At 39.3% G+C, this 23,113-nt stretch overlaps 1 protein-coding gene and 1 long non-coding RNA gene across 5 annotated transcripts in view; both read right to left on the bottom strand.

Annotated features, from left to right (window-relative positions):
- Nucleotides 1-643: 643 nt before the first annotated feature.
- LOC106916685 (uncharacterized) lies at nucleotides 644-3,591 on the bottom strand. Its single transcript, XR_015762483.1, has 5 exons — nucleotides 3,464-3,591; nucleotides 2,965-3,184; nucleotides 2,640-2,734; nucleotides 2,418-2,494; nucleotides 644-2,203 (listed from the first exon to the last, which is right to left on the bottom strand). It is a non-coding gene; the product is annotated as an uncharacterized LOC106916685 (long non-coding RNA).
- Nucleotides 3,592-5,688: 2,097 nt separating this feature from the next.
- The window catches only part of trpm7 (transient receptor potential cation channel, subfamily M, member 7), a 44,111-nt gene continuing 26,686 nt past the window's right edge, over nucleotides 5,689-23,113 (bottom strand). For 2 of the 4 annotated variants that reach the window (XM_088004142.1, XM_088004144.1), the window contains exons 20-40: nucleotides 20,875-21,003; nucleotides 20,464-20,715; nucleotides 19,058-19,232; nucleotides 18,811-18,943; nucleotides 17,633-17,811; nucleotides 17,407-17,539; nucleotides 15,189-16,420; nucleotides 14,786-14,874; nucleotides 13,183-13,273; nucleotides 13,009-13,070; nucleotides 12,893-12,930; nucleotides 12,709-12,737; nucleotides 12,015-12,068; nucleotides 11,561-11,605; nucleotides 11,370-11,435; nucleotides 9,103-9,386; nucleotides 8,822-8,904; nucleotides 7,731-7,936; nucleotides 7,596-7,647; nucleotides 7,393-7,499; nucleotides 5,689-6,731 (exon numbers count right to left, since the gene is read on the bottom strand). In XM_088004142.1, the coding sequence (XP_087860268.1) occupies nucleotides 6,619-6,731; nucleotides 7,393-7,499; nucleotides 7,596-7,647; nucleotides 7,731-7,936; nucleotides 8,822-8,904; nucleotides 9,103-9,386; nucleotides 11,370-11,435; nucleotides 11,561-11,605; nucleotides 12,015-12,068; nucleotides 12,709-12,737; nucleotides 12,893-12,930; nucleotides 13,009-13,070; nucleotides 13,183-13,273; nucleotides 14,786-14,874; nucleotides 15,189-16,420; nucleotides 17,407-17,539; nucleotides 17,633-17,811; nucleotides 18,811-18,943; nucleotides 19,058-19,232; nucleotides 20,464-20,715; nucleotides 20,875-21,003 (3,552 nt within the window). In that variant the 3' untranslated portion in view covers nucleotides 5,689-6,618. The remainder of the gene's footprint in view (nucleotides 6,732-7,392; nucleotides 7,500-7,595; nucleotides 7,648-7,730; nucleotides 7,937-8,821; nucleotides 8,905-9,102; nucleotides 9,387-11,369; nucleotides 11,436-11,560; nucleotides 11,606-12,014; nucleotides 12,069-12,708; nucleotides 12,738-12,892; nucleotides 12,931-13,008; nucleotides 13,071-13,182; nucleotides 13,274-14,785; nucleotides 14,875-15,188; nucleotides 16,421-17,406; nucleotides 17,540-17,632; nucleotides 17,812-18,810; nucleotides 18,944-19,057; nucleotides 19,233-20,463; nucleotides 20,716-20,874; nucleotides 21,004-23,113) is intronic. The other 2 variants (XM_014985133.2, XM_088004143.1) reach the window with 2 other exon arrangements.

The following is a 23,113-nucleotide window of genomic DNA, read 5'->3' as shown; positions in this document are numbered from 1 at the left end:
GGCAAGCACTGCTGATTCATTTGTTTTTGCCGCTCATCTTTAAATCCGAGTCTGGTTAGAAAGCCGAGCAGAGACACAAAGAGGGAGGCGAGGGAGTTTTCTTCTTCTGCTTTGATTCTCTTTCAACTGCTCTTGAGTTTGAGATTATGGTTCAGATACTGTTTGACCTTTTTGAAAAGGCAAACGCGTAACTCGATGCGAATAGGTATCTAGACTTTATAAGGACGACTCAATTAAGTTCTGACGTAGCTCCAGAACGGAGGATAAAGGGGTTTAATTGACTTTCTGCATGCTACATGGAGCTAAATTTCTGTGGTCTTGATTCAATGAAGCGTTTGACTCATTCAATGAAAAAAAGAAGGAGCGGTTTTCAAGGCAACAAAGGTGGTGCTGGCAAGGTCTACCTACTGAACCTGTACCTGGTGAGCATACAAAGGTTTCAGCTAGAAGCTTCTTTTTTAATCACTAGTTTTCACATGTTATCTGATGCAAAAAGTTGAAACTAAAGACCTGAAAGGTTCTGTTTTCTATTATCGGTCTAGACAGCTGGTCTTATTCTGCACATGCCTCGTCTTGCCTGTGATCTGCCCACGTAGCCATCAGTTTCTAGTTGGTGTGTGAGAGAAAATGTCAACACAGGCGATGGCAATCAGTTACATTTTATTCAACGGGCACAAAATGTGTTACAGGAGCAGTGTTTCAAGAGTCCAACTACAGGCCATGTAGCACTTTGCTTTATAATGTTATTGTACAGTTGTTCATGTTGTGAGGTTTGTCATAAATATCCAAAGTAAACATGTCTGGCGTTTCTTTACCCAAATACTCCCATGTTAAACACAACCCAAAAGAAAATCTCCCACGCTAGCAGCCAGTTAGCGCAACTTAGCATAAAGTCTGCAAATGGTGGAAATCGTGGCATTTATGTCCAGATTCAAGATAGGAAAAAAAAAAAAAAAACATAACTGAAGGTTAAAAAAAAAAAAAACTACAAGCAGGAAGTTAACAGCATAAAATAGCATAAAATAAAAGTTCTGGAAAATTATAGCTTTGGCTACTTACAAAAAAACTTTTTAATGTTATGCAGGTGATTTGATAAATAAATATTTTATATAATAACAAAGCTAAGCTAATATAAACCAACATTTTCTTCATCCAAATTAATGGTATCAGTCAAATTTGATCTGTCTTGGTCAAATTTGCATACATGCATACATCTACAGATACAGATATATGCATACAGATATATGCATACATATATCTGTATGCATATATCTACAGATACAGATATATACACACGTGTTGAATATTATGTGCAATTAAAATGTTTATTAAGTACAGGCATTATTGGTCTTATGTTCCCAGGCTTCCCTGCTCCCCAGTGGGGCATGACACACAATCTGAAAAACATGTTTCTCAGCTCTGCAGCTTATTTTTGGTCAGCAGGATATTGTGGGAAGAGAAGTGGGTCAGAGATTAGGTTAAATATAAAATAGAATTATGAGACCAGATTTTATGTTTTTATTGCTCCTCTGTAATGATGCTTTGACAGAGGAAAACGGATATTAATGAGATATTTTAGATCATAAAAACATCAAATACATCTTGCAAAGATTAAGTGAATGTTCCTGAGAGTCTGGGCCGTAGTAGACTCTAAGGAGCGATTAAAAACTCCCACACACACGTAGATTCTGTTCAGTAGTATAAACAAAGAAATCCCCAAATATATACAAATCTTCATTAGGAGCATCTGTTTTTTTTTCTCCCTCCGTTTCTCATAACTTTGATGAGACTGAAGCAGACTGTCGGGCTCCAGGCGGCCGAGAAGCTTCTCGACTTGCATCGTGCACACACCACTTGGGTTTTAGGTGAGTGCATTCATAAAAAGAGGCGTCAATCGCCGCCTGGATCCAGAGAGCCGCTCTCACAAACATCTTGTTTATATTCACAGCCGCGACAGAGCCATATCAGATCTTTTCATTTTGGTACACACAGATTTTGCATCCACTAATTAAAATCCTTACTCTAATTTTCATACTCCGGACGCGCACAACAGGTTTATGGATTGGTTTTTTTCGTTTGTTTTTTTTGCCAGTGTGAATATAATTGTTTGTTTCTCCACCTTTTACAGGACAGAGCATATCCGTCTCTTGGATTTCTTCTTGGCGTTGTCATCAGGAAGCTTCTCCATCACCTTCTCCGCCATCTAAACATGAGACGCAAAGGCATGCAAAGCAAATGTGACTCTCCTTTTGTTGACTTCAAATAAACACGTTGTGAAAGACATGTCAGCTTTTTTATGTATCCAAAAGAAAAACAAACACACACAAAAAAGTGAAATGACTGGACAGCAAAAGGGAAATCCTATTCAGCTTTTAAAGAAGTGCTTTTGAATAGAAAGTTTGAGCTAAACCACAAACCTGCTCAGGATCTGGAAACGACTTCGTCTCTAGCTTTGAGTAGAGAAGCTCATCCTCCAGGGATACCTCAAAGCTATCTATGGAGGTGAAAGAAAAATGATGAAGAATGAAACATTAACTTAAAAAAAAAAAAAAAAAAAAAAATATATATATATATATATATATATATATATAGTTTATTAAATATACTGTACATATATAAAAACCAATAGTTCAGAATACCTGTCCTCCCAGTGACTCCTTTTACCTTCACTCCAGGAATTTGCCGGAGAACGCCGGCTAGTTCCTGGTAGCGGTATGCATAACTTCAGTCTTTACTGCAATATAAAACAATCAAGGTAACCAAATGAGAGCTATAGATAACCAACCTCTCACTCTTGAGTTTCATAATTCTGCAAGCAGCTATACTGCAAAAGTGCACAACATAAAAAAGAAACAAAGCAAACAAACAAAACATTTTTATATTTGCCAATTAAAATGCAAAAGTACATGTGTTTAAAGAAGAGGAAGTGGGGGTAAAAAAAAAAAAAAAAAAAGAAAACCTTACCAGTACTCAATAGTGACTGTCTTCATGGTTTTGCAGAAGAAGCTGTGATGAGGGCAGAGTTCTTGTGAACTTTCAGTCCTCAGCTTACAGGAATGAGATGTTCAGAGAAAAAACTTTGCCCTATCAAACAGCTAAGCCACGCCTTGTGGGAGGCTGGAAAGCTGCCGTGCAACCTCACTCAGCTTTCACAAGCCGCCCAGACTCACAGAGCGTCTTTACCCTATGAAAACAGAAATCAGTTTCTTTAGTGGTGGCTTCGCTGCGATGCTGGTGACTGTTCAGCCGCTTCTTCTGCGTAAAAACAACGTAGGCGAAGAACTTGATAATTACACAGTCGTTTGTACAGTCTGTTACATACTATTATGTACAAAATAAAAACAAGTTAATCGAAATAGACTCAACATACATTATAGTACTAACAGAAGTATGTCTCCAATTTTACACATATAATGGACCAATGCTTCAGCAAATCTATGGTTTATTCTGATTTATAACTAACCTAAAATCAAGGGGAGCAGAAATAGAGCGTGAGAGACCCATGTACGACTAGGCAGTCTGCCCCACACCGTCTTCCTGTCTGGCCACTCTCAAATTAAGGCAGCCAGAGTCGATAAAGCCTTTAAAAAAAGAAAAAGAAAAAAAAGTTGATAACATTTAGACTAACGGCAGGTAACGGTTACAGCCTAACTTCTGCAAAAATGCCAACAGCTGATCGTTTCAGACTATCGGTGGCTAACGGAAGTTAGCATCTAGGTTAGTAGCGGCTAACGGTTACTTATAATAAACACCCATAAATAACTCAAAATAGAATATATGTTAATAAGGTACATATTAACAGAAAAACATATTATGTTACATTAACATATTTACAGAAAAACATATTCTGTTACAGTAACATATTTACAGAAAAACTTCTCCATCCATTTGATCGGGCAGGTGATGACGTTTGAAGGCATGGAAGTCAATCTCTCGCCCACGAACCACTACTGCCATCTTTTGGCGTAAAATGGCATTGTACCAGAAATTACACCTGTGCCGTCTGAATAAATGCATCGCTCCCAGTCAAAAAAACAACCAATCAGAGTCAAGAGGAGGGCCTTAGAGCCGGAACTTACCCCAGGAAAACCATATATCCGCCATCATCGGTGGTCATGCTAACTAGCTTTAGCATTTGTGGCAGGGTATGTTGTGATAAACCAGCTGAATCAAAGACTGAAAGTGAAGGGGAAAAAGGATTACGAAATGCAGTTTTAAAAGGGTAACAGGAGTTTTTAAAAGTTTTAAAAACTTATATCAAGTGCGACTTACATTTAACTTTGTAATTTAACGTCTTCAAATTGGGCCTCTTGTCTCTTTAAAAACTCCTGCTCTCAAACTCCCCTATCAAGAAGTCCTCTATTAAACTTCAACAATGTTTTTACCAGAGTTTTTACTAGAAATAACTCATGAGCATAGCAGGTATGCAGTTCCACCAGGTGTTTGCTAATTGCTGCTGTCTAGTCTGAAGGAGCTGATTGGGGGCGGGCTGCTCTGTGAGGTGGAAGCTCAGAAACTGGCAGAGCTCGGTCCACCGAGGCGTTTTGTACAGCTGAATGGTTTCTACGGGAGTTTAAATAATTTCTCAAACATGCGTGACATAATCAAGGCAACACTGCAGGTATGTTCTTGTTGAGGGAATAAAATTCAGTGTAAAGCTCAAAAGTTAATTTTACATAATAGTGCCCCTTTAAAATCATCTAGTGAATGTGAGTAAGTGCTACACAACATAAACAAAACACAAGTTGTAAAATGGAAACAAAAAAATTGAGGAGGTGTCTCAAGGGTGCCACAACTTGTAATGTCTTCACCCAGGATGGCTGCCTACTCTATTTGACTGAGGTAAAGAAGCATCCCTTCTGACTTCAGAAATGCAAATCTCACATTTACAGAGGAGCACCTGCACATCCCAGCCCTTTCAGCAGCGAGTTATCACACAGGTGCGCCGGTGAGCGATCCTGTCAGTGTGATCAGAGACTGCGCAACAGAAGGTATCGTGTGTGTGTGTGTGTGTGTGTATTCCAATACCGGCAGGTAATGTCAAAAGATAGTGTGCAGAACAACAGAAGATCCATTGTCTTTCTCCAGCAAGTAATAAGCCTGAGAATTTCAAAAGCCCATTCATTCTCCCAGACTTTAAAAGTCTGCTTCTGACAAGGCTGGTTACTTGACCAACCTTGATCAAATTTGCATGGTTGCAAAACAGGTCGATAGACATCAAAATTCAATGTAAGCGGAAATTCCATGAGGACAAACGTTATATATGATTGTTTAGAGAGCAAAATTGGGCAGTGACAAGCAGATGAGATACTCCAAGCTACCCAATCATGTATTTTCATGCTTGAGCTCAGCTCATTGATTCCTAAACGGGCATAATCTTGTAATTTTTTTAATTTTCTGTCACCGTTAAAATTCTTAGTTCAGTCAAAGATGCTTCTGTCCAACATTTTCAGCGTTATAAATCAGGGATTAGTAGGTCAGACCTAAAAACAAAGAAATAAAAAGAAACACAAAAAGAAAAATCGGTACTGGCCAGAAAAAAGAAACAAACGTGATCGGTGCATCTATTTAAGTTTTTCGATTACACTTGTTGAAACATATATCCAAACACTGGTGGTCTGTTCCAGTAGTGTTTTAATGTGTGTTTTTTTTTGAAGCAGGAAAAATATCAATAAAGACAAAGAAATCTTTTTCGAGCTTTAGAAACAATGATGTTTGACATTTTATTTGTTTAAAATGATATTCAGTACAAAATGTATACAGTAATACCCTTGTATTCGTCAGTTCCCCTGAATAAAATATTTCAATCTGTTGAGCTCATGCCACATATCTGTATCTATAAGATACACTGGATTGTAGTTTTTGCTCATACAATAGCTGATGACAAAGATATAGCAATAGTACCTCTGTAACAATAAAAACTAAAAAGGAAAATTCTGATGGACACACTTTCAATACAATAAAATTACATACATTTTTTTTCTGTAAAAGTTGCATTGCAATCTGCCCATAGGTTTTTTTAATCATTATTTTTTTTACAAGAGTTTTAAATTCATGTATTTCTTATCATTAGCTAAAAAGACAAAAAAAAAAAGGATACACGTTTTTAAACATTTAAAAAGACGTGATACGGTGGCAATCTGCGAAGTTGCAGCAACTCTGTCTTAGCAGGTTGTCGTGTCTGAAGCTGCTGTAACAGATCTACAATGCACTTGATTTTGTTCTTTTTTAAAAAAAAAAAACGCTTTTTTGTTGGTGAAACAAGGCAACTTCTCAAACTTCTAAAATAAATAAAGCCTCTGCAATGATACTGTACCTGTTTATATATCCAGCTTACATATATGTACGTATGTGTGTACATATACGTTCAGAAACGTGTACAAAATGCTTTTAAAAATCCTCTCCTGGTGTCTAAAAACAGAACGATTACGATAGCAAATGTCTGCATGCACAAGAAACACAGCGGCAATTCTTCCAGTTCGTTGGCTTCTCCTTCCTGCTCCTTGGCTTTGATTGAAATAGATGGAGAAAAAAACAAAGAAAAAAAAATACAACTCTGTCGCCCCTCAAAAACACACACCAACACGCAGACACCCACACACAAAACTGCCTCACTGATCACAGCATCAGTCTCATCGATTGGCGGGAATCTTTGACTCCGCCCCCTGGGTTGGGCGGGTCATCCTGTGGGAAGGTAGCCTTATCTGGTGTGTAGTCGTTCCTCTTTAGATCTGAAGAGGAAGAAAAACAAAGAAAAACAGATATGATAAATGGCAGGTTAAAAGCCAAACTTTGGTTGTTTCTCTGCGATAAGTTTTCTGTCATGTTTATGCAGCTGTTACACATTTTCCAACTTTTTTATTTAGTCTCTGAAGCCTTTATTTACAGCAGTTAAAATAAGGTAACATTTTAACTTTGGGGGGGGGGAGACTTTCTTTAACATAATAAAACAACTTTTTAGTGCAGAATAAAAAGTAATTTGATATCCGTTATAAGAGAAATTTGGCGTAAGACTAAATTTGGCAATACTTTATTTGAAGGGGTGCATAAGACTGACATGACACTGTTATAAACATGACATAACACCTGTTATGAACATAAAGGAGTCTTTATGGATGTCTGAATGTTGTCATGAAGTGTCACTCAGTTAATACAGTTGACACTTTTAATAGAAGTTTTAATACAACTTTGCATTAAAAGTGTCATTATTTACCGAATGTCACTTCATGACAGTCATAAATATTCACAAAGACTCCTTTATGTTCATAACAGGTGTTATGTCATGTTTATAACAGTGTCATGTCAGTTTTATGCACCCCTTCAAATAAAGTATTGCCAACAATTCCCATATGACATTAAGCAACCAGTCAGCAGCTGGAAAGCTCGTCCCACCAGGAAGTTTGAGTTTCCGGCAGCAGGAGTTGCAGTGGTGTTTAGTCCGGAAGTTTCTGATGGCATCGTCTCCAAGGTTGGCAGGTCCGAATATCATGTCGTACGATCTGCAGCAGAGACAGAGGGATAAGTCAGCTCCTGAACTCTTGACTTGATCAGGATTAAATGAGAAAATGGCGGCTCCGTGTTGTGAGAACGCTCACCCTTTCTCCCCGCTCTTAATGACAGACGGATCCGTCAGGATCTCCCCGACGCCTGCAAATGAAAGCGGCATTACAAGAAACGGCTAATTTTTTTAAAGAATAAATGTGGCATTGGCGCGCATACACCCGTCTTACCCTGCAGGTCGAGCACCAGCAGCTCTCCCCGGGTGTACTCGTACGTCCAGTGGCTGAAGGCCAGCATAGTCTCCTCCAGAAGGTTGGTGGGAACAATCTCGTCTCCGTTGTTGTTGTTGAACTTCCTGAACTCGCCGGTGATGCACTCTTCAATGGCAAACCACTGGCCAGCTGAGTGGCAGTACAGCAGGAATACCTCCAGAAACCTGAACACACAGAATGATGAGCGCAGCTCAAGACCGGTGATCGTTTTTAAAGGACAGGAACGGCAGCATCACCAGAATGGAAAACGTGCGATTATAACAGGATTGTTTGATGTTTTGATAATGACGCCTGATATGGTAAACAACTTCTTTCTTTTCTAAAATCTTAATGAGATAATGAGACTTGTTATGAATTTTAGCCTCTCATCTAAAGAAAATGTTCGACTGATGAGTCAAACCTATGGAAAATAACAGTCCGATGTTGATTACAGTCCTTTGTGGCATCGTTAGGTAATCGGCCAGAAACTGGAGCACCTCTACCAAAAATGTTTTATTTTTTTTCTGTCTATCCAGATGATGTTGTACTGTTGAGACAATACATTGCCTGGAGTAAAATAAAATGATTTTGGTTCCTACACATCTTCTGCTTTCTGTAAGTGATTGTCAACTTTGTTTCTTCTGTCAAGAAAGAACTTCTGCACTGAAGAGTGTTTCTGTCCATGTGTTAGCTTATTGGCATGTCGTGTTTAATGAACGTTAAAAAAAAAGTTTCTTGCTTCTGACCGGATTTCTCTGTACTTGTATGAAAATAAAATGGCACTACTGTTAGCAAGTTTTGCTACCACTAACAAATTGGAAAGCATTCTGTTAGATGATTTGAGTGTAGAAACCATTGGTACAGATGGTGTCCGGTAAAAGGCTTCAGAAATGACATCACGCTAAAACAATGTACTATGTACTATTGCACTACTGCAGGAACTGACATGGGGTTCCCCTTTCAGTGTCAGAGGTTAGACAAGCTGCAAGAGGAGCGTTTGACACACTAAACAAATATGACCAGGAATGAATGAATAATCAGGTTTCTATGAACAGGATGTGATTGGTTACCTCGGTGAGTAAGGAATCGTCTTTGGCCTGATTTGATTGAAGGCAAACGTCAGCTTCTGAGCAGCTCGTTGCTGTTGAATTTCCTTGAGTGATAAAAGAAAAAGAAAAGTTACCAAAACTCACAGGATAGCGCAATTGATTAGGGAAATGTAGTGAAATAGAAAACACTGAACATGGAAAAGCTGTTGCCAAGGTTTGGCATTTCTTGGATCTCTCCTCTTTGGGGACACACCCAGACCTTTTACTGCAGAATAACACAAAGTAGATCTAAATATTCTCACCCTGAGACAAAGATGCAACACGGTCTCCTCCTTGTAGATGCTCTCCCACGTCTGGACCACCTCAGGCAGGAAGGACTTGACTATGTAGAGGTGTCCAGGCTTCAGGATGTCGTACTCTGACCAAGTGCAAAGGACCTTCAGAGCCCGTCGGAGTCCTCCGCCCATCTCCTCCTTGCTCAGAAACTCTATTTTGGCACAGAGGCCCCGCTGGGCCCAGGAGGACATGCTGTTGTTGATGGTGTTTGGGGAGCTCTCCTCCAGACGGTACACCGTCACCGGCTCCCCTGTGGCAACACAAAGCAGGATGTCTTAGCCACCGATTTGTGTGCAAATAATTTCTAGCTGCAAGACTATTCTCTCCAAGCGCTCATCTTAATAACTGCCAACCAAATGTCATTGCCTTTTAGGATGGGTTAAAATTTCACACATTTGCCGCTTCTTCCACTGAGCGCAATTTTTGCCAACGTAATAGATACTAGGCTCACTGCCCGAGTTTTTAACTTGTCAGGCAAGATGTTTACACTACAAAGATGAACAAAACCTGCAGGAACAAGGAAACGGATTAAACAAAGAGTTGAAATGCGTAGTCTGCAAGCCATAAAAGGAAGGTTAATTTAAAAAAACAAAAAAACAAAGCGGTTCTCCGTTCATTAGCATCTCGCAAACATGGAGAAGTCTGATTTGCTTTTGCTTCATTTCAACCTGAATTAGAATCTTATTCTTCAGTGACTTGCGGTCAGGTATAGCGTAATTCTTAGCAAGAGACGTTTAATTTGGCTGCTCCTACCAAAATAACGCATGACGAGTTCTGCTTTGAAAATGTTTTAAAACTTTATTATAACGGCATTAATAATCAGCGTAGAATATAATAAACTCATTGAATGCATTTTGTATTAATTTCCGTCACAATATCCAAGAAAATAATTACATTTTACACCAATTGTTACAAAATGCACAGGCAACTCTTGTTAAAAATATAAAACATTTATGCGCATTTATGGCATAATGTGCCACATTATGCCATAAATCACAGAAAGTCATTCTAATCAATATAGTTCTAATAACGGTCATGTTGTAGATGCTACCCATTTAAATGTTTGTTTTAGATTACACTTGTCCATGCAACAATGCAAATTATCTCGTTCCCAAGAAGTAAACAAGTAGTTCCTACACGTCTTTGTTCCTTCCCATGTCACGGGCTCCGTAGTCAAAAGGTTACAGAAAATGGAATGAGAAGTGGAAAAGAAAAAGTTTCAAAATGATTCATAACAAAAATGTTTCAGTACAAAATCAATTAGAAATAAAAAGAGAACTGTAACTTGCTTTAAAAAAAAAAAAAAAAAAAAGATGTGAATGCTCCGTATAAGTTTAGAACTGAGAACCTTTGCTCGAATACTTCTGGTTTTTAACTCAGCTACATTTAGACTAGAGGTGAGTCTCTCAGCAGAGTCATGATGCGGAGGTCAGCCGAGTTACGCTGCTTTGAATCAGAGGCGGAAAATAGCTGTGAGTTTGCATGCGACACAATAATAAACTCATTTTAAAATCTTGTGGAACAATAAGGTGCACAGTTAGATTATGCTGTGCTCAAATACCAAAGAAAAGGAACAGATAAAGTGACGAGTCAAACTTGTCATGGTGTTACTGAACTGTTAAACCGCCTGCACATGTGACGGTTTTTGTGCCTTGGTAAAGGCCCTAAAAAGGCCAAACGCATAAAACCTTCACGTAAAAAAACACAAACAAAAATGCATGCTGAATAATTTTAGTTTTCCAGTTCCTAAAACCTTCCCCAGAATTCCAGATATTTTCCTAATGAAAATATTTAGCTTTTCCAGATTAGTTTTTATGAAACTATATACATTTTTACCTATCCTTTAAATGACCTGCATACTAAATGATTTTAAAAGGGTAGCACCATGACAACCACTGTTTGCCTCTATATGACTTAAGTTATTTTACTAATTAAAAAAGAAAACCCATCACCTGTAGCCGTCAAAACATCACATCCTCATTGTCAAAACCAGCACTTCCTCTTTCAAAAGAAGAAGTAATCTAATTTTAAAGTCATAATAACTGTAAAAAAAAAAAAAAAGACGAAACATTCAAGGCAGCACCGACACTTTGCTCATTCACTGCGAAGCAAACGGCAGTGGGAGTAGAAGAGATCTCTTATCTGCCTTCATGCTTCCTCATTCTCAAACAGTTCGCTGGTTATTAATGAAGCCGTCAAAAAGGTGAGGACTGGTGCATTACTGTGTTTTCACCTCTAGGGGGCACAGGAGTGAAGGGGATGCTCTGAGACAGCCTCATCAAGTTGTTGCGCTCCACAGCTGGAGGAAGAAGAGTGAAAAGCAAAGACTTGTTCATTATTTACAGAAGTTACTAAAGTGAATGGATAACAAGTATTTATTATTAACAGAGTGGAAATGTTTGAACACCAGTGTAGTCTCCTCACCCGAGTACTGATAGCTTTCCATAGGCTTGAACGGAGAGCCGATAGCTGAAGAAACAGAAATTAATGTCTTTTTAACTACACTCAGACTTCATTAAGCAGTTCCGGCGTCAGCCACTAGATGGCCATACATAATTAAAAACCAAGAACACAAACAACTAAAACGGTTTGATGCAAAAGGTAGTACTATTAGTTGTTACAAATTTACATAGCATTCAAATTGTGTCATGTTACAAACACAAACTTCAAAGAATTGGAGGGATTTTATGTAACAGACCAACACAACATTTTGCATAACTGTAAAGTGGATGAACAAAAACAAAAAAAAAAACCAAACATGATTGACAGAAGTTTTAAAAAAAAGTAAAAGTCCAACGTGAAAATAAGACTCGCTAATAAATATCTTTGGTTTAAATGAGGTCAACTAGTTTATCTTGTGTCCATCAGTGAGACTCACAGTCCTTCCTGGCTCCGAGGTGGCTGTGGCGTGCCGTGTACAGGGAAACGGCAGCTGTAACCACACAAGAGGAGCAGCTAAGTAAAGGTCTCATTCAGGAAGAAAAAACAAACTATGGTCACGGTAAAGTGAAGGTTGGCATTAAATCTAAGATGTTTCTGGCATAAAACAATTGCCTTTGGATTGTAAAATGCATTAAATCCAGCCTGAACTATACAAACACCACAGATTCCACCCTGTCTTATTTCACCAAGGTTGAAGTTTGGAGAACTTCACATTCAAAAGATCCTGAGAAAGGTAAACGACCAAAGCAGAGATCTGATAATATCTGTATTGGTCCAGATATTGAAACAAACGTATATGTTTGACCAAAGTTGTCAACCTATTGTTTTTGACAGATTCTTTATTATTCATTTTAGTTTGGCTGCTATATCCCATAACTGCTCTGACCGAACAAATCAAAGTTGTTTTGTTTTACATGTTTGACTAAGCTCGTGAAAATGCTTAGCGTATTTAAGTGTGCTGTACTGGTGCAGAGTTAATACATTTCTGATTCAGTACATTTATGTTTTTTAAAAAAGAAAGGTTTTAAGTCAGTTACGTTTTCCTATATCAGATCGGTATCGGTCGATACCAATCCTGTGATACCTGTATCAGTAATCTAAAATATACTAACAGTAACTCCAGTTCTTACCATTTAATGTTTCTTCCTCAGGAGGTCTCCTGATAGAGAGAGAGAGAACTGATGAGAGAGCCAGTCATCAGAACCCTGATCTAATCTGTCACCACTTTCACTTTATTGTGTTGGAGCATTTGTAAAGCTGTTTGCAGAAAGGTGATGTTTATATGTCAATAAGGAGCAGTGGAAGGACACTTACAGGGTGCTGGCTTGGGCTGATTTCACCTGAACCCTTTCCTGGAAGAGAAGCAACACGTTAATCAAACACAAGTCCACGTCAACCTTTACACACAAACGCACACAACAAGCTCTTACTAGTACTGCAGCTCTAGGGATGTCTTCAGCTGAAACTCTACTCCTGTCCTTCTTTGTCAGAGCTACACAAACACAATAAACCATCAGAAATCAATTATGCTACACCATTGTTACTACTGAAGGGAGGACACTGAACTAGAAGATCTAATTTACAATTTTCTTTTCTGAACTTACTCGAGTCTGGATGAAGAAAAGCGGGGGTTCTGTCAAACTCTGTGAAGCCAGCGTAGGAGTTGACCGCTCGGATGAGACCGTGACTTTCAACCTGTGGCCGCAAGAGAGCAAGTGGAGACGCAGACAGAAAAAAAACTGAAAATGAGAAGATGAAGAAAATCTGATTGTCATGTTATCTCTGAGCAAAAAGCTGCATATGTAGGGATTGTTGGTCATATACAACACAACCAACATGATCCATATTGGTTCCAAAAGTGACACATTTACCAAAGTTTGTAAATCTGTTCTCCTTCTTCTCCCATGGTTGCCATTTTTAATTTTGTACAATTAAATCAAAGACACAGACTTTAATTGAAGTGAACCAGGAGCAATTTGTGTTTTGTTTCTCATTTGTTCTTTAATTTCTCTAGAGCAGCGCATGATATATGTTGCTTTTTTGATAACTTTTAATCTGCCTCATGCTATACAAATTGCATTTTATTATCAAATAAGGCCAGGCTGGTTTGGACAGCTTTTAATTTTTTTAATTTAATACAATTTAATTTACTTCGGTCATCTTTATATTAAAATTTAGTTGACGACTTTAAAAGTATAACAAAAAAAACAAACAAAAAAAACCCCAGAAGAAATATGAAAGACAACACTATTTACAGATGCTCCATTGTGAAGTAATTTACAAATGCTACTCAAATGCTAAAGCAACTACATTATTTAACCTCATGCTATGCAGAAGATCTGTCTGCACTGAAGAAGATACAGTGATCTCCATATAATGAACCTACTTTCTGATGAATTAAGCTTATAATTATTTGACCACTTGGGGGCGCCCAAGGAGCACCAAATTTAGACTCCTAAATGTTTTGCAGACACCAAAACAATGGGAAGAAAATAAAAACAAACATTCACAGCTGAACTCCAACTTATACATTAGGTTAATGTTTAAAATAAACAGTGTCCACATTTCAGACAGCAGTCCCACTGCTGCATTATTTGTGCCTTAAATTAGCATGGATGCCTTCTGGTATGCAACCCACAAAAACATCCTGCAACATGGAGCTTCACAACAATGTGAATTAATCAACTTTATTCTTCTTTTACTGTTAGGGCTGCCACTAACAATTATTTTGGTAACTGATTAAGTGATTATTCTGATGATTAATTGGATAAAACTGGCACATTTTTTATTAAACTACTTAAGACTTTTCTACACAATATTAGAAATACATTAAAAGGTGAAAATAAATAATTCAATTCCTTTTTAAAATAAGAAAATAAACATTTTATTGCCTACAATACAATAAAAGCATTCCTTTAGTGGATTTGAACCGATAATCTGATTGTATATGTATTTTGTACAATTCTTCTCTGAATATATTTTTCATTTTCAGCAAATGGCCTTTTTTGAGTCTGAACACTCCAGTTAGCGATTAATCGATTACCAAATTAGTTGATTATTTCAATAATCGATTCATCACAATTACTTGTTTCAGCCGCAATTGCTATTGTATCTTGCCATAGTATGACCAATCATATCCAAATATTAGTAAAAATGAAATCCCTGATCAATGCTCCTATAAAAATGTAAAAATTACAACATACACACCTGTGATCTGGTTGGTGTGGCCGGGCTTTGCTGTCTGCTGGAGGTCTCTTTCGGCGTAGAGTGCTGCATATCCAAGTTGTCTTTATGTCCTGAGTCCAAATAGGAGATTAGTTCAACTTGACAGCAGCAAAAACTACCAGGTGTTCTCTGCTTCAGTATCAGATTTCAGATTTCTTCCTCTAACCTCCACATGACCAACGTACACCACAAAATATAACATGATTACATAAATCACTCTTCAAAAACAAACTTGATCAAAAACAAACTGATGTTGAGTGAAATTTGGCCACACCCAGGAACATAAATGCAAGTCACTCACAGTAGACAGAGGAAAAGAAAGAGCAGGTAAAGAAGCCCCAGCACCCGGCAGATGCATCCCATAAGCTCAGACTGAAACTCAAACCTCTCATGTTTAGCTTTCTTGCGGTTTTCTTCTCGTCTCGTTGACCTTCTGACCCGTTTCGAGTGTTGTGGACAGAAGCTGGCCGTCCTGGAGGATCACATTCCCTCCTCTTCCGTCTGAGGGGTCGTTTGGGCACCGCAGCAGGAGGCTGGACGCCGTTTCCAAGGCCGCGATACAACGGCGGCGATGCTTCTAGTGCTTCGGTTTGTGGAGATCTTCTAGCAGATCGGCCTTCTTCGTCGCTGAATGCTTCATTTACGTAACCCCCACTAACACCCCCCCGCGTCAACCCCTTTGGGTTTTCAGGTTTTACAGCGCTAGCAAGCAGGCAGGCAGGCTGAGTGAAGTTTGACTCATTGGAGAGAACAACTACAGTCGGATACAAACACACACACTTCTCCTCCTCCTCGACAGCGGACAGAGCTTCGTTTCTGTACTCACCTACAAACGCCCCGAACTCTACAGAGGTGGCGTCTGGCTGGGGCGGCTGCTGGTAAAACCCGTCCTGGGCGAGGTCGGGGTGGCTGGCCCCACTGGGCTGAGAGGGGGTGCTGCTGATGCGAAATTGGGCTACGAGGGCAGGCGCGTTGGGCAGGCTGGATGGCGAGTCGGAAAGGCGCAGCTCTTGCGGACGGGTTAGTTTGCTTTGGGTGAGAGAGTGGCCTTGGTGACGGCGCTCCGGAGGGGAGGTGGGCGAGGCGCTCGGCACGAAGGCTATGGCGCCCGTGCTGCCGGAGGAACCAGCCTCTGCGGCAAAGTGTCCCTGCCCGAATACGCTCCTCTTCTCCGGACTTAACGCCGTGCTCACTCCGGGGTCTGGTCCCGGCTCAGTTCTGGGACCGTGCCCGAATCTCTGACGGATTTGCATCCCGCCGTCTCCTCCTGCGTCGACTCCGAAAAGGGAATCCGCAATGTTGGCGCCCGCTTGGGGAAACGAAGAACCGAAGTAGGCCCTGACGCTGCGCTTGCCTATCGCCGACGATTTGGAGTCCGTTGGCACGTGCGCGATGCTGGGGACCACGTTCTTGGACAAACTGAGCTCCCTGGTGATCTGCGTGTGGACCTTGCTGGCCTCGGACGCCCTCTGAGCGGTCAGCGTCTTCAGAGTGTCCACGGTCAGAGCAGACAGGTCCTGCAGGTGGCCGATCTGCGAATCCAGCGTGTGCAAGGAGCGTTTTATAAAGTTCACCTTGTTCCCGACCTCCTTCAGTTGCAAACACATCGTCTCAACTCTGGAAACAAGACGGGAGAGCCGCCGTTGGTAACAAAACAAACTTGGCCAACGAGGTAAAAACACAAAATATTAGCAGCACAAAAAAAGTAAAGAGAATTTGTTAGAGTTTACTGTAGCACGGCATTACGATTTAAAATTAATATTTTAGTCATCAGATGTGGAGACTCAAAATGACCTATTTTCAATTCAATTGAACAACATCAGGGGGTGACTGTGGTTCAGTGGGAAGAGTTGTCTTGCAATCGGACCGTTGTAGGTTCAATTCCAGTCTCTTCCTGTCAACCTGGTCGGTCAAAATGACTGAAAAAATCCTATATTATTAGTTCAGTCTGTTTACCATTTACTTTATTCATCCCAAAAAGGAAACTAAATGTCGCAACTCGCATCAAAGTATGCTCAAAAAGTTGTTTTGGATTAAGATGCTTTCTCTTCTTTTAGTGTATTTCTAATCATAAAAAAGGCTTACGTAGTTAAATGAAAAATCTTTAGAATGACCCAATTCAAGCCAATTAATCATTAGAATAATTAATACAAATAATTGTTTATTAAACTAATCGTTAGCTGCAGCCCCAGTTCGTAAGCTAATCCACGTAATTTGCTTTTCTGCTTCTTTTTACATCTCTATCTGGCCACTTGGTTATAATTTTGAGACGGATGAAAGACTCTTCCTCCTTCCCTCTCTGCTCTTTAGTTCTGCTTTGCAACCATGAATCTTCCTTTTCAGCTCTCTGGGGATTTAGGGTTTATAGTTCAGGTTACTTTTTGACCTGCTGAGATGCTGATCAGCTACTTGCAGTTGTAAAAACAATTTCTTATTGCCACGATTACACACAATAACAAACGAACTAACAATCGCTAGCATGAGATCAGAAATCCACCATGTATTTTTAATCAGTGCGTCTAAAAACATTATGTGAACTTTTATGGATCATGTATTGTGAACACACATAATATTCATCCTCCGACTGCCTAAATCAGCCTCACCTTTCAGAGGTAAGACGAATGCGCTCTTCGCTGCCCGAGTGAAACTGATCATCCCTTTCGTGAAAGTACGTCTCCACACACTGCTCCTCAAAGTCGTGAAGCTTCTTCTGGTCGTCCTCGGTGAGAAACAGCTCTGCAAAAAATAAAAAACAAAGGTTTCAATAAGTGAAATGACATATATTGGTTTATAAAAAAACCCCCAAACAAACAGGAAAAGGATCATTACTTGGTCCGTAGGTGCTCTCCTTCTTCCTCTTTCTGCACAGGCAGAAGAGTGAGTATATATGGCACAGGAGGATGAAGGGCGGCGGGAGGACAGGCTTCTCATGGTAGGCCATAATGAAGTGATAGCGCTGGTACTTCCACACCAGATTGGAAATGGACTTTACTTGTATATATACATTGCTGCAAAGCAAAAAGCACATTACAATCAGAGGTCATGTTAACGGAATATTTTCCGTATATGACCTTTTTTTTTTTTTTTTTAAATCGGTCATTTGACAGGTTATAATTGACTAGTGAACATGGGCAGACATAGACTTTACACAAAGAGTTCTTTGCAGAGGCAACTAAAATTAATCAATAAAAAAAAAATCCTTTCTGAATATCATCTCATGAACTCTGAACTAAATGCGTCTTTCTGACCGGGAGCTGACAGCGTGTTGCTGTTGAAGAGTTATGTACCAGACGCTTTGGAGCGAGTCTGGTTCAGAAGCGCATTACAAACCTTTATTTGAAATGGCGCCTTTAACTCCAATCTCCAGTACAGAACAGAGAAAACTAAAGAGAATGCAATGTTTTATTAATCCATTTATAGTCTAAACAGAGGAGCCGGCAGTTTATCTTGAGAAATAAATACCAGTGCAGAAGTTAATTAGGCCGTAACATGTACAGTCCGCTGCACATCTAATGCGGACGCTGCTCTGCCGCTGCGAAGAACTAAACTAACTCATCCTGCGGTTTTAACAAATGGAGCTGAAGACATTATAATGTAATGTAAGTTATTGGGGCCACAGTCAGTGGTGTATTTTTTTTTTTATTGTGGAGAAAAGGTTAGATGCATTCATCTGCTTTATCTGTGATAGGATCTGGATTCAGGTTCAACTAGGTGAATATTAACTAAAGCACATAAAAATGGAGCCAAATAGCCTAATGTTAATATGATTATAATGTGACGGGTAAAAATAGAACATGACCGATTTGCTTTTAATGCTGTCGGTCAAAATGACAGGTACCAAAAAAGTCTAGAACGACCTCTGATTACATTAACCTTGAATCTAAGAGCGTTTGAACACCTCGGACTGCCCCCGTTACCAGGAATGAAAACAATCCAAATAAAACAGCAAGGAGCTCACTATGAAAAGTCAACTACGTTATTCATTTGTGAAAACACTTTGCACTCACTTAAAGAAGGCAATAAGGAGGTTGACCATCAGTATGTACTGTACAAAGAGGTAGACTGCTTGCAGGAAAGGCGTGAGCCACACTATGTTTGAACACAGGCTCTTGGCAAAGGTTTCGCTGTTATTGGCACACGCTGTGAAGAGGAGAAGCCAGTTACAATGACAAGTCACGTGCTGAATAACCTGACAAGAACTTAAGAGAAGTTAGGTAATTGTTCTTTTTTTTTTCCAACATAGTCAATTCTTACCATCAATTTCATAGGCATACACTTCTCCGTACATCATCCAGTAAGGCTGGAAAACCACATCTTTGGCCAGAGTCCAGCTGGGCTCTTCGTTGGGGTACAGAATAGCTTTTCTCGGGACGCCGTAGCTCAGCAGGACAATGGCCATTATTACCACAATATAAAACATGTTGGCAACCTGAAAGACATGCCAAAGTAGTAAAAGCAACATGAGACCAATGTCAACTGGAATATTATTCTTAGTTTAAAGTGAATGCAGTCAGTAGCATTCACTTTATCAGCTTTAGCATGTTGGCCACAAAAAACAGACATTATTTAGGGCAGTAAAAGTCAAATGTACTACAGACGAGGGCTTGATATGGATGAGAAACTTTTCACGATATATGCTTTTCATGTCAGTGGATGATTATTGATTCCTTTTTTGATTTAAATATTTGAAATACAGCCAAACTTGCTGTTGTTTTTTCATTTTTAGGCAGTTATGAGGCACGGTGGCAAAACATGAAACAGCTGCTGCGCAAGTTGCTCAAAAGGTTGTTGCTAGGTAACTAAAGGGCTAGTGAGTTAGTTGGTGCCACAAACCTAGCTTACCTCGCTGTGAGCAGCTAGTCTTTCCTCTGCCTACATCTCCCAGAATGCTCTGAATCAGAGTTCAGTGAATATTTTATGTATTGAATATTCTGTCAAATCTATTATCTATAGATATTCATCATATGTCTATTGATATACGTCGTTCATTTATTCTCCAGCCATACTACAGAAATAAAATTTGCTGTGAAAATTTTATTTCACAGCAACTGGAAAAGAATATCCGACCAAATGTTGCGTCCAAGTAGTTCTTTGTTATGGTGATATTGCGCACATTAATACTGCCTGACAATTATGATACAATATGCTGTATTCAGCAGGCCTGTCATCATAAATTTTGCTGGATGATAAATTGCCCCAGTAATTATTGCGATAAACGATAACATTGTTGTTTTGAGACCATTTCCAAGTAATATATTGACAATGGCATAATAATGCCAATTGTAATAAACTTCAATTTTGAAAACAGCACTGGAACTGGAAGATATTTTAAATATTCAAAACATGACAAAACAATGAATAAAAGGGAAATAAAAATCCACTTAGAACCAATGCCATGAATAAAACAGATGGTAAAATTTAAAAATATTAATAATCAGAATAGAAATCAACAAGCTCATTTTGGTTTGTCATGAGATTAATTGGTTATTATGAAAAGCTTCAGGCTACATTTAATGGGGGTTTATCTAATTTCTTTCTTATGCTTGGGTAGAAAAGTCAAAAATGTTAAAGAATACCTGCTCTTTACAAATGAAAGCTTATTATTGCAATAATGTTTTTCATGCTGAACTAGTTTCAAATGTCCAAATGAATGTGCTCACCATTTTAGCGATCATCATGACGTACGGCCCAGCTTGCTGGTTCACGGCCAGGTAGTCCAGGAGTCGGACGTACCAGAAGATGATGTTGAGGCAATAGACTGTCCGCCCGGGGATGAAGGTGGGCTCTCCACCCAGTCTCAGTCCGAAACCGATAAAGAACGTAACGATGGCCAGGAAGTCGGACACATTGAAATATTCGCTGAACCACACCTTTATTTTTTGGCTTATTTTGCCTGCTTCAGACATAAACATCTGAAAAACACAAAAGGGAAACAATTTAAGATGATGTATAGTTAGGAAACAATGTTTTGTGTAGAACTTCTCAACAAAAGCTCCTAAACAGTCAGTCTGCTGTGTTGCTGAAAGTCTTTGGATGATGACTGCAACGGTGCATGCTTTTGTTCCACAAACCTCGCGGATTTTCTCGATAGCGGAGGTGAAGATGTAGAGGATGACCACCCATTCTAGAAGAGAAGGAAGGTCGCTCATTTTCACCAGGACCACATACGTGTACAACATCAAGTAGATCAGGTAGAAAAGCTGAAACGAAGGAAGCAAAGGGACGCAAATAAAACAGAAGAACTTTGAAACAGGAAATATGGCAACAAAAAGGTGATAAGACTTGTGACAGGAAATTAGTTGATCTTTTACATATAATTTGATGATTGTTTTAACAAAAACTTTCTACTTCTCATTGAAATGTCTTTTATAGATTCTCTAACAGGAAATAAAAAGCCGAATGACAGCAGCAAATACTCTAGTTTTACTGATAATTGTGGTCTCAAAACTCAGCATAGGGGCTATTTTATTGAACTGCAAAGGGAGACTTGCCAATTTTTTTTACCCCTTCAATAGTTTACTAGAATTTTCACCACAGCTTTTGTCAAAACTACAAAGATAGCACATTTAGCAAAATAAAACCGTTTAAGAGATTAATATTTGTCTTAAACTGGCAAAAAAAAAGAAAAGAAAAATCAGCTTAAAAGCAAGACAGTAGAGGTTACTCGTATATAAATTTAAAATTTTACAATAGTGAACTTCATTAAAACAAAAATATTTAAGTCATATTTAAATGACTAAAATATTTAACCCTGTTAGCAGTGTTGTGGTACTCGAAGTTGGTCTTGGTCTTAAGACCGGTCTTAAGACCATTTTTTGATGGTCTCGGTCTCGTCTCGGACTCGACCGCATTTGGTCTCGGTCTCGTCTCGGTCTCGGGCTCTGAGGACTCGGCATTTTATTTCAAGACCAGTCAAGACCGCAACTGTGAAAATATCACTAAACGTACAGCATTCTGTCCACTTTATTTGTTAACATTTTTGTTTTCAGTGGATGCAAAACGCACCGATTAAAATCCAATCAACTATGTGTTTCTGTTACTCCCCCCTCCCCTCCTCACCTTTTACTCTCCCTCCCCACCTTTCACTCGCGCGTGGCGCTCCAGGACATGCGCAGTGGTTTCCTCTCAGCGGCAGAAAATGTTTGTCTAATCGTCAGTAATATAATAGCGCTGCATAAACAGTAAGAAATCCGATGGCCACAGCTAACTCAGCAGCGCTTCGCTTTCACAGACGGTGGGGACAACGTCTAACTTTTTTCATCACTTAGAAAAGTAGCTCAAAGAAGGTAAGCTCCGTTAACGTGATGTTAGCAAAGCTAGCTGTACAGAGACACATAAGCATTGTGATGAAAAATGTTATCACTCACTGTGCTGAATTATTGTGCGGAGGTGTAGACTGACTTGTCGCATATATGGGACAACGCTATGTCCAAAAGTCTGCAATATAGTGAGGTGACATTCAGAAACAGTCGATTCTTCTCCACGGCTCTTTACTTATTAGATAGGACTGGAGTGTCACTCACTGAGAGCCGGTGTTCTATCAGATAGCCATACGCTGTCAGGTTAGCATACATGCATTAAGAAATCCGACCGTCAGAGGAGTTGTCAGTTCACCATACGTAGCAAGTTATGATGAACATAAGTCATTAAATTGTTTTCAATGATAACTATATAGATATACATGTGTTGTCATGGTTTCAAAGTGTATTTAAAGCAGGTCTGGCTGCAGCTGGAGTCAGCTACAACACATGCCCGTGTAAAACTCACTTAACCGCTAAGTCAGGATGCCATACAACTGTTAATAACAAAGTGTATGACGATCTATGTCATGATTCTATGTTGTTGATTAAATGAAATCTTATGGTAATGATGTGTCTGACAGATACAGCCGGTGTTCTATCACATAGCCATACGCTGTCAGAATAGCATACATGCAGTGAGTACCATGCCAGCGCATGCGCATTAAGAAGTCCGACTCTCAGTGTAGTTGTCAGTATACGCAACAAGTTATGACGAAAATAAGTAATTAAATTGTTTATAATATGACATAATGTGATAACTAGATGGATATACATGCGTTGTCGTGGTTTCAAAGTGTGTTTAAAGCAGGTCTGGCTGCAGCTGGATGCCATACAACTGTTAATAACCAATTGTATGATGATCTATGTCATGATTCTATGTTGCTGATTAAATAAAATCATATGGTAATAACAGCGTATGCATGTCTGAGCTAAGCGTACGACTATCTGACAACGTATGCTGATCTGACAGAACACTGTGAGTTCGTGTTAAGCGTATGACAATCTGACC

This window comes from Poecilia mexicana, unplaced genomic scaffold (assembly GCF_051168715.1).
Source record: "Poecilia mexicana isolate PSO_F unplaced genomic scaffold, ASM5116871v1 scaffold_3, whole genome shotgun sequence".
Taxonomy (NCBI): Eukaryota; Metazoa; Chordata; class Actinopteri; order Cyprinodontiformes; family Poeciliidae; genus Poecilia; species Poecilia mexicana.
The sequence above is the reverse complement of the archived record's forward strand: the minus strand, read 5'-3'. Positions and strand labels throughout refer to the sequence as shown.